This window comes from Coregonus clupeaformis, chromosome 39 (genome assembly GCF_020615455.1).
Source record: "Coregonus clupeaformis isolate EN_2021a chromosome 39, ASM2061545v1, whole genome shotgun sequence".
Lineage (NCBI taxonomy): Eukaryota > Metazoa > Chordata > Actinopteri > Salmoniformes > Salmonidae > Coregonus > Coregonus clupeaformis.
Window position 1 is genome coordinate 9,864,759 of NC_059230.1, and position 12,500 is coordinate 9,877,258.

General features: G+C 51.8%; 1 protein-coding gene across 1 annotated transcript in view; it reads left to right on the plus strand.

Moving 5' to 3' along the window:
* ddx58 (DEAD (Asp-Glu-Ala-Asp) box polypeptide 58) overlaps positions 1–12,500 on the plus strand; it is a 33,907-nt gene that overhangs the window by 12,155 nt on the left and 9,252 nt on the right. The window contains exons 9-12 of the mRNA XM_045211895.1: positions 464–628; positions 1,886–2,048; positions 10,310–10,411; positions 11,801–11,958. Of these exons, the coding sequence (XP_045067830.1) occupies positions 464–628; positions 1,886–2,048; positions 10,310–10,411; positions 11,801–11,958 (588 nt within the window). The remainder of the gene's footprint in view (positions 1–463; positions 629–1,885; positions 2,049–10,309; positions 10,412–11,800; positions 11,959–12,500) is intronic.

Below are 12,500 nucleotides of genomic sequence, written 5' to 3' on the forward strand. Positions count from 1 at the left end.
GGAACGAAACAGGGATGGAACCTACGTGAATATGTCCAATAGAAACTCGTTTTAGTTACAAAACGGAAATATTTTGGACTAATATTTACACCCCAGATGAGCTAGATGCAGGCTACAGTGTGCAAGGCGGTATTGAATAATAAGAACTCATCTTAAATGGCACCTACCGCCACTGCCACACGCAATGGTGCCCTCTGGTGGTGGAAATATATGGAGTTGACAGCCAACTCAGTACAGGGAAATGCAACTCTCACACCCTCAGCCCAACCTTATCTTACTGTGGTTCTCTCTCTCTCTCTCTCTCTCTCTCTCTCTCTGTTCTCTCTCTCTCTCTCTCTCTCTCTCTCTCTCTCTGCTCTGTCTCTCTCTCTCTCTCTCTCTCTCTGCTCTCTCTCTCTCTGTCTCTGTCTCTGTCTCTCCTCTCTCTCTCTCTCTCTCTCTCTCTCTCTCTCTCTGTCTCTAGGTGAATGCCATGGCCAGAGGGGAGGTTCCCTCTCTCTCCTGCTTCTCTCTGTTGATTCTAGATGAGTGTCACAACACAACAGGGAAACACCCCTATAACATCATCATGATGTCATACCTGGATGCCAAGCTCAGCACTGAGCAGAACGGACAACACCTGCCCCAGGTACCTTTACTACTACAGTCGGTCATGATAATGTTGATAATGAGGGTAATGATGTTGATCATGAGGATAATGATGTTGATAATGAGGGTAATGATGTTGATCATGAGGATAATGATGTTGAAAATGAGGATAATGATGTTGATAATGAGGGTAACGATGATGATAATGAGGGTAATGATGATGATGATGAGGGTAATGATGTTGATAATGAGGATAATTATGTTGATAATGAGGATAATGATGTTGATAATGAGGGTAATGATGTTGATCATGAGGATAATTATGTTGAAAATGAGGATAATGATGTTGATAATGAGGGTAACGATGATGATAATGAGGGTAATGATGATGATGATGAGGGTAATGATGTTGATAATGAGGATAATTATGTTGATAATGAGGATAATGATGATGATAATGAGGGTAATGATGATGATAATGAGGGTGATGATGATGATGAGGGTAATGATGTTGATAATGAGGATAATGATGTTGATAATGAGGATAATGATGATGATAATGTTGATAATGAGGATAATGATGTTGATAATGAGGGTAATGATGATGATAATGAGGGTAATGATGATGATGAGGGTAATGATGTTAATAATGAGGATAATGATGTTGATAATGAGGATAATTATGTTGATAATGAGGATAATTATGTTGATAATGAGGAAAATGATGATATAATGAGGATAATGATGTTGATGATAAGGATAATGATGTTGATAATGAGGGAAATGATGGTCCTCTGTAGCTCAGCTGGTAGAGCATGGCGCTTGTAACGCCAGGGTAGTGGGTTCGATCCCCGGGACCACCCATACGTAAAAATGTATGCGCACATGACTGTAAGTCGCTTTGGATAAAAGCGTCTGCTAAATGGCAAATTATTATTATATGATAATGAGGATAATGATGTTGATAATGAGGAAAATGATGTTCATATTCCATTCCACCCTCCTCCCCTATCCTCTCCTCTCCTCTCCTCACCCCTCCCCCACCTCTCCTCCTCACCCTCCTCTCCTCCCCCCTCCTCTCCTCTCCTCACTCTCCTCCCCTCCCTCTCCTCTCCTCACCTCCCCTCCTCACCCTCCTCCTCTCCTCACCCTCCTCCACCCTCCTCTCCTCCTCTCCTCTCCTCACACTTATCCTCTCCTCTCCTCTCCTCTCCTCTCTCCCCTCCCTCTCCTCTCCCTTCCCCTGACCTCCTCTCCTCTCCTCTCCCTTCCCCTCCTCTCGGGTCCTCTCCTCTAGATTGTGGGTCTGACTGCCTCAGTGGGGATTGGCTCGTTCAAGAACCAATCAGAGGCTGAGAACAACATCTATCAGCTGTGTGCCAGTCTGGACACCCGCATCATCTCCACCATCCACCGACACACCGACGAGCTACACTCCTACGTACACACACCTGACAAAGGTACACTCCTCCACCGACACACCGACGAGCTACACTCCTACGTACACACACCTGGCAAAGGTACACTCCTCCACCGACACACCGACACACCGCCGAGCTACACTCCTACGTACACACACCTGGCAAAGGTACACTCCTCCACACACACACCGACGAGCTACACTCCTACGTACACACACCTGGCAAAGGTACACTCCTCCACCGACACACCGACGAGCTACACTCCTACGTACACACACCTGACAAAGGTACACTCCTCCACCATCCACCGACACACCGACGAGCTACACTCCTACGTACACACACCTGACAAAGGTACACTCCTCCACCATCCACCGACACACCGACGAGCTACACTCCTACGTACACACACCTGGCAAAGGTACACTCCTCCACCGACACACCGACGCAGCTACACTCCTACGTACACACACCTGACAAAGGTCCACTCCTCCACCGACACACCGATCGAGCTACACTCTACGTACACACACCTGGCAAAGGTACACTCTCCACCATCCACCGACACACCGACTGAGCTACACTCCTACGTACACACACCTGGCAAAGGTACACTCCTCCACCCACACACCGACGAGCTACACTCCTCACGTACACACACCTGACAAAGGTACACTCTCACCGACACACCGACGAGCTACACTCCTACGCACACACACCTGACAAAGGTACACTCCTCCACCGACACACCGACGAGCTACACTCCTACGTACACACACCTGACAAAGGTACACTCCTCCACCGACACACCGACGAGCTACACTCCTACGTACACACACCTGACAAAGGTACACTCCTCCACCATCCACCGACACACCGACGAGCTACACTCCTACGTACACACACCTGACAAAGGTACACTCCTCCACCATCCACCGACACACCGACGAGCTACACTCCTACGTACACACACCTGACAAAGGTACACTCCTACACACACACACCGCCGAGCTACACTCCTACGTACACACACCTGACAAAGGTACACTCCTCCACCGACACACCGACGAGCTACACTCCTACGTACACACACCTGACAAAGGTACACTCATCCACCGACACACCGACGAGCTACACTCCACGTACACACACCTGACAAAGGTACACTCCTCCACCGACACACCGACGAGCTACACTCTGCATACACACCTGACAAAGGTACACTCCTCCACCGACACACCGACAGGCTACACTCCTACGTACACACACCTGACAAAGGTACACTCCTCCACCATCCACCGACACACCGACGAGCTACACTCCTACGTACACACACCTGGCAAAGGTACACTCCTCCACCGACACACCGACACACCGACGAGCTACACTCCTACGTACACACACCTGACAAAGGTACACTCCTCCACCGACACACCGACGAGCTACACTCCTACGATACACACCTGACAAAGGTACACTCCTCCACCGACACACCGACCGAGCTACACTCCTACGTACACACACCTGACAAAGGTACACTCCTCCACCGACACACCGACGAGGCACACTCCTACGTACACACACCTGACAAAGGTACACCTCCTCCACCGACACACCGACGAGCTACACTCCTACGCACACACACCTGACAAAGGTACACTCCTCCACCATCCACCCGACACACCGCCGAGCTACACTCCTCACGATACACACCTGACAAAGGTACACTCCTCCACCGACACACCCGACGAGCTACACTCCTACGTACACACACCTGGCAAAGGTACACTCCTCCACCGACACACCGACGAGCTACACTCCTACGTACACACACCTGACAAAGGTACACTCCTCCACCGACACACCGACGAGCTACACTCCTACGTACACACACCTGGCAAAGGTACACTCCTACACACACACACCGACGAGCTACACTCCTACGTACACACACCTGACAAAGGTACACTCCTCCACCGACACACCGACGAGCTACACTCCTACGTACACACACCTGGCAAAGGTACACTCCTCCACCGACACACCGACACACCGACGAGCTACACTCCTACGTACACACACCTGGCAAAGGTACACTCCTCCACCGACACACCGACACACCGACCAGCTACACTCCTCTACGACACACACCTGACAAAGGTACATCCTCCACCATCCACCGACACACCGACGAGCCACACTCCTACGTACACACCCTGGCAAAGGTACACTCCTCCACACACACCGATCGAGCTACACTCCTACGTACACACACCTGACAAAGGTACACTCCTCCACCGACACACCGACGAGCTACACTCCTACACACACACACCTGACAAAGGTACACTCCTCCACCGACACACCGACTAGCCACACTCCCACGTACACACACCTGGCAAAGGTGCACTCCTCCACCGACACACCGACGAGCTACACTCCTACGTACACACACCTGACAAAGGTGCACTCCTCCACCGACACACCGACGGAGCTACACTCCTACGTACACACACCTGACAAAGGTACACTCCTCCACCGACACACCGACGAGCTACACTCCTACGTACACACACCTGACAAAGGTACACTCCTCCACCGACACACCGACGAGCTACACTCCTACGTACACACACCTGACAAAGGTACACTCCTACACACACACACCGACGAGCTACACTCCTACACACACACACCGACGAGCTACACTCCTACACACACACACCTGACAAAGGTACACTCCTCCACCGACACACCGACGAGCTACACTCCTATCTACACACACCTGACAAAGGTACACTCCTCCACCGACACACCGACGAGCTACACTCCTACGTACACACACCTGACAAAGGTACACTCCTACACACACACACCGACGAGCTACACTCCTACGTACACACACCTGACAAAGGTACACTCCTCCACCGACACACCGACGAGCTACACTCCTACGTACACACACCTGACAAAGGTACACTCCTCCACCGACACACCGCCGAGCTACACTCCTACGTACACACACCTGACAAAGGTACACTCCTCCACCGACACACCGACGAGCTACACTCCTACGTACACACACCTGACAAAGGTACACTCCTCCACCGACACACCGACGAGCTACACTCCTACGTACACACACCTGACAAAGGTACACTCTCCACCGACACACCGACGAGCTACACTCACGTACACACACCTGACAAAGGTACACTCCTCCACCGACACACCGACGAGCTACACCCTACGCACACACACCTGACAAAGGTACACTCCTCCACCATCCACCGACACACCGACCAGGCTACACTCAGCTACGTACACACACCTGACAAAGGTACACTCCTCCACCGACACACCGACGAGCTACACTCCTACGTACACACACCTGACAAAGGTACACTCCTCCACACACACACCGACGAGCTACACTCCTACGTACACACACCTGACAAAGGTACACTCCTCCTACCATCCACCGACACACCGACAGCTCACTCCTACGTACACACACCTGACAAAGGTACACTCCTCCACCGACACACCGACGAGCTACACTCCTACGTACACACACCTGACAAAGGTACACTCCTCCACCGACACACCGACGAGCTACACTCCTACGTACACACACCTGACAAAGGTACACTCCTCCACCGACACACCGACGAGCCACTCCTCACGTACACACACCTGACAAAGGTACACTCCTCCACCGACACACCGAGCTAGCCACTCCTACGTACACACACCTGACAAAGGTACACTCCTCCACCGACACACCGACGAGCTACACTCCACGTACACACACCTGACAAAGGTACACTCCTCCACACACACAGCGACGAGCTACACTCCCTACGTACACACACCTGACAAAGGTACACTCCTCCACCGACACACCGACGAGCTACACTCCTACGTACACACACCTGACAAAGGTACACTCCTCCACCGACACACCGACGAGCTACACTCCTACGTACACACACCTGACAAAGGTACACTCCTCCACCGACACACCGACGAGCTACACTCCCTACGTACACACACCTGACAAAGGTACACTCCTCCACCGACACACCGCCGAGCTACACTCCTACGACACACACACTGGCAAAGGTACACTCCTCCACCGACACACCGACAGCTGCACTCCTACGTACACACACCTGACAAAGGTACACTCCTCCACCATCACCGACACACCGACGAGCTACACTCCTTACGTACACACACCTGGCAAAGGTACACTCCTCCACCGACACACCGACCAGCTACACTCCTACGTACACACACCTGGCAAAGGTACACTCCTACACACACACACCGACGAGCTACACTCCTACGTACACACACCTGACAAAGGTACACTCCTCCACCGACACACCGACGAGCTACACTCCTACGTACACACACCTGGCAAAGGTACACTCCTCCACCGACACACCGACACACCGACGAGCTACACTCCTACGTACACACACCTGGCAAAGGTACACTCCTCCACCGACACACCGACACACCGACGAGCTACACTCCTACGTACACACACCTGACAAAGGTACACTCCTCCACCATCCACCGACACACCGACAAGCACACTCCTACGACACACACCTGACAAAGGTACACCCTCCACCCCGACACACCGACGAGCTACACTCCTACACACACACACCGACGAGCTACACTCCTACACACACACACCTGACAAAGGTACACTCCTCCACCGACACACCGACGAGCTACACTCCTACGTACACACACCTGACAAAGGTACACTCACACACACCCAAGCTACACTCTACACACACACACCGACGAGCTCCATCTACACACACACACCTGACAAAGGTACACTCCTCCGACACACCGACGAGCTACACTCCTACGTACACACACCTGACAAAGGTACACTCCTCCACCGACACACCGACGAGCTACACTCATGCGTACACACACCTGACAAAGGTACACTCCTACACACACACACCGAGAGCTACACCCTACGACACACACCTGACAAAGGATACACCTCCACGACACAGCAGCTACAACGTACACACCTGACAAAGGTACATCTCCACCGACACACCGACGAGCACACTCCTACGTACACACCTGGCAAGGCTCATCCACCGACACACGCGCACACATCTGACAAAGGTACACTCCATCCACCGACACACCGACGAGCATACACTCCTACGTACACACACCTGACAAAGGTACACTCCCTCCACCGACACACCGAGCAGCTACACTCCCACGTACACACACCTGACAAAGGTACACTCCTCCACCGACACACCGACGAGCCAGCTCCTACGTACACACACTTGACAAAGGTACACTCCTCCACCCGACACACCGACGAGCTACACTCCTACGTACACACACCTGACAAAGGTACACTCCTCCACCGACACACCGACGAGCTACACTCCTACGTACACACATCTGACAAAGGTACACTCCTCCACCGACACACCGACGAGCTACACTCCTACGTACACACACCTGACAAAGGTACACTCCTCCACACACACAACGACGAGCTACACTCCTACGTACACACACCTGACAAAGGTACACTCCTCCACCGACACACCGACTGAGCTACACTCCTACGTACACACACCTGGCAAAGGTACACTCCTCCACCGACACACCGACTGAGCTACACTCTACGTACACACACCTGACAAAGGTACACTCCTCCACCGACACACCGACGAGCTACACTCCTACGTACACACACCTGGCAAAGGTACACTCCTCCACCGACACACCGAGCCACACTCCTCTACGTACACACACCTGGCAAAGGTACACTCCTCCACCGACACACCGACGAGCTACACTCCTACGTACACACACCTGGCAAAGGTACACTCCTCCACCGACACACCCGGCAGCTACACTCTACGCACACACACCTGACAAAGGTACACTCCTCCACCGACACACCGGACGAGCTACACTCCTACGTACACACACCTGGCAAAGGTACACTCCTCCACCGACACACCGCCGAGCTACACTCCTACGCATACACACCTGACAAAGGTACACTCCTCCACCGACACACCGATGAGCTACACTCCTACGTTACACACCTGGCAAAGGTACACTCCTCCACCGACACACCGACGAGCTACACTCCTACGCATACACACCTGACAAAGGTACACTCCTCCACCATCCACCGACACACCGACGAGCTACACTCCTACGTACACACACCTGGCAAAGGTACACTCCTCCACCGACACACCGACGAGCTACACTCCTACGTACACACACCTGGCAAAGGTACACTCCTACACACACACACCGACGAGCTACACTCCTACGTACACACACCTGACAAAGGTACACTCCTCCACACACACACCGACGAGCTACACTCCTACACACACACACCTGACAAAGGTACACTCCTCCACACACACAACGACGAGCTACACTCCTACGTACACACACCTGACAAAGGTACACTCCTCCACCGACACACCGACGAGCTACACTCCTACGTACACACACCTGGCAAAGGTACACTCCTCCACCGACACACCGACGAGCTACACTCCTACGTACACACACCTGACAAAGGTACACTCCTCCACCGACACACCGACGAGCTACACTCCTACGTACACACACCTGGCAAAGGTACACTCCTCCACCGACACACCGACACACCGACGAGCTACACTCCTACGTACACACACCTGACAAAGGTACACTCCTCCACCGACACACCGACCGAGCTACACTCCTAGCACACACACCTGGCAAAGGTACACTCCTCCACCATCCACCGACACACCGACTGAGCTACACTCCTACGTACACACACCTGACAAAGGTACACTCCTCCACCATCCACCGACACACCGACGAGCTACACTCCCTACGTACACACACCCTGACAAAGGTACACTCCTCCACCGACACACCGACGAGCTACACTCCTACGTACACACACCTGACAAAGGTACACTCCTCCACCGACACACCGACGAGCTACACTCCTACGTACACACACCTGACAAAGGTACACTCCTCCACCGACACACCGACGAGCTACACTCTCATGTACACACACCTGGCAAAGGTACACTCCTCCACCGACACACCGACGAGCTACACTCCTACGTACACACACCTGGCAAAGGTACACTCCTCCACCGACACACCGACGAGCTACACTCCTACGTACACACACCTGGCAAAGGTACACTCCTCCACCGACACACCGACACACCGACGAGCTACACTCCTACGTACACACACCTGACAAAGGTACACTCCTCCACCGACACACCGACGAGCTACACTCCTACGTACACACACCTGACAAAGGTACACTCCTCCACCGACACACCGACGAGCTACACTCCTACGTACACACACCTGGCAAAGGTACACTCCTCCACCATCCACCGACACACCGACGAGCTACACTCCTACGTACACACACCTGACAAAGGTACACTCCTCCACCGACACACCGACGAGCTACACTCCTACGTACACACACCTGACAAAGGTACACTCCTCCACCGACACACCGACGAAGCTGCACTCTACGTACACACACCTGACAAAGGTACACTCCTCCACCGGACACACCGACGAGCTACACTCCTACGCATACACACCTGGCAAAGGTACACTCCTCCACCGACACACCGACGAGCTACACTCCCTACGTACACACACCTGACAAAGGTACATCCTCCACCGACACACCGATCGAGCGCTACTCCTACGTACACACACCTGACAAAGGTACACTCCTCCACCATCCACCGACACACCGATCGAGCTACACTCCTACGTACACACACCTGACAAAGGTACACTCCTCCACCGACACACCGACGAGCTACACTCCTACGTACACACACCTGGCAAAGGTACACTCCTCCACCGACACACCGACGAGCTACACTCCTACGTACACACACCTGGCAAAGGTACACTGGCATCTCACTCCTTCATTAAAAACCTAAAGCCATTCTGGCTGACTGGTTGATTGATTAATTCAGTCTGGAATGGTCTGGCTGACTGGTTGATTGATTAATTCAGTCTGGAATGGTCTGGCTGACTGGTTGATTGATTAATTCAGTCTGGAATGGTCTGGCTGACTGGTTGATTGATTAATTCAGTCTGTAATGGTCTGGCTGACTGGTTGATTGATTAATTCAGTCTGGAATGGTCTGGCTGACTAGTTGATTGATTAATTTAGTCTGGAATGGTTGTCTGTGTTTGTTGTCTCCTGTCAGATTTCTTCCTGGTCCGGAAGAGACAGACAGACCCTTTCATCAGGATCATTCATGACATCATGGCTAAGATAGAAGGACTGGCCAAGACTGTCTACAACATAGGTACTACTGCACACACACACACACACACACACACACACACACACACACACACACACACACACACACACACACAACAATACACACTGTACATACAGAACACAAAGATACACTACCGTTCTAAAGTTTGGGGTCACTTAGAAATGTCCTTCTTGTCCACGAAAACATACATGAAATGAGTTTGAATAGGAAATATAGCAAAATGCCTAGGAAATGTAGTCATTGACAAGGTTAGAAATAATTGTTTTTTTTATTGAAATAATAATTGTGTCCTTCAAACTTTGCTTCCGTCAAAGAATCCTCCATTTGCAGCAATTACAGCCTTGCAGACCTTTGGCATTCTAGTTGTCAATTTGTTGAGGTAATCTGAAGAGATTTCACCCCATGCTTCCTGAAGCACCTCCCACAAGTTGGATTGGCTTGATGGGCACTTCTTACGTACCATACGGTCAAGCTGCTCCCACAACAGCTCAATAGGGTTGAGATCCGGTGACTGTGCTGGCCACTCCATTATAGACAGAATACCAGCTGACTGCTTCTTCCCTAAATAGTTATTGCATAGTTTGAAGCTGTGCTTTGGGTCATTGTCCTGTTGTAGGAGGAAATTGGCTCCAATCAAGCGCCGTCCACAGGGTATGGCATGGCGTTGCAAAATGGAGTGATAGCCTTCCTTCTTCAAGATCCCTTTTACCCTGTACAAATCTCCCACTTTACCACCACCAAAGCACTCCCAGACCATCACGTTGCCTCCACCATGCTTGACAGATGGCATCAAGCACTCCTCCAGCATCTTTTCATTTGGTCTGCCTCTCACAAATGTTCTTCTTTGTGATCTGAAAACCTCAAACTTCGATTAATCTGTCCATAACACTTTTTTAGTAGTAGTGAACACACAACTCATCCACCCCCTCTCTCTCTCTCTCTCTCTCTCTCTCTCTCTCTCTCTCTCTCTCTCTCCCCCTCTCTCTCTCTCTCTCTCTCTCTCTCTCTCTCTCTCTCTACCAATCTCTCTCCTCTCTCTCTCTCTCTCTCTCTCTCTCCATCTCTCTCTCTCTCTCTCTCTATCGCTCTCTCTCTTTCTCTCTACCAATCTCTCTCTCTCGCTCTCTCTCTCTACCAATCTCTCTCTCTCTCTCTCTCTCTCTCTCTCTCTCTCTCTCTCTCTCTCTCTCTCTCTCTCTATCACTCTCTCTTTCTCTCTCCCCTCTTTCTCTCTCTCTCTCTCTCTCTCTCTCTCCCTCTCTCTCTCTCTCTCTCTCTCTCTCTCTCTCTCTCTCTCTCTCTCTCTCTCTCTCTCTCTCTCTCTCTCTCTCTCTCTCTCTCTCTCTCTCTCTCTCTCTCTGTCTCTCTCTCTCTCTCTCTCTCTCTCTGTCTCTCTCTCCCCCTCCCCAGAGTCTCTGTCTAACATAGAGAGTCGTGACTACGGGAGTCAGAAGTATGAACAGTGGATCGTTGATGTTCAGAAGAAGTGCAGAGTTCTACAGCTGGAAGACCAGGAGGAGGAGAGTAGAGTCTGTAGGGCTCTGTACAACTATACTGAGCACCTGAGGGTAGGGTGCACCCTACACACTGCACCCTATACACTACACCCTACACACTACACACTGCACCCTACACACTACACACTACACCCTACACCCTACACCCTACACACTACACCCTACACCCTACACACTACACCCTACACCCTACACACTGCACCCTACACACTACACACTACACCCTACACCCTACACCCTACACCCTACACACTACACCCTACACCCTACACCCTACACACTACACCCTACACACTACACACTGCACACTACACACTACACACTACACCCTACACCCTACACCCTACACACTACACACTACACACTACACACTACACCCTACACCTCTACACCCTATACACTACACACCTACACACTACACACTACACACTACACACTACACCCTACACCCTACACACTACACACTACACCCTACACCTCTACACCCTATACACTACACCCTACACCCTACACACTACACACTACACACTACACACTACACCCTGCACCCTACACACTACACACTACACCCTACACACTACACCCTACACACT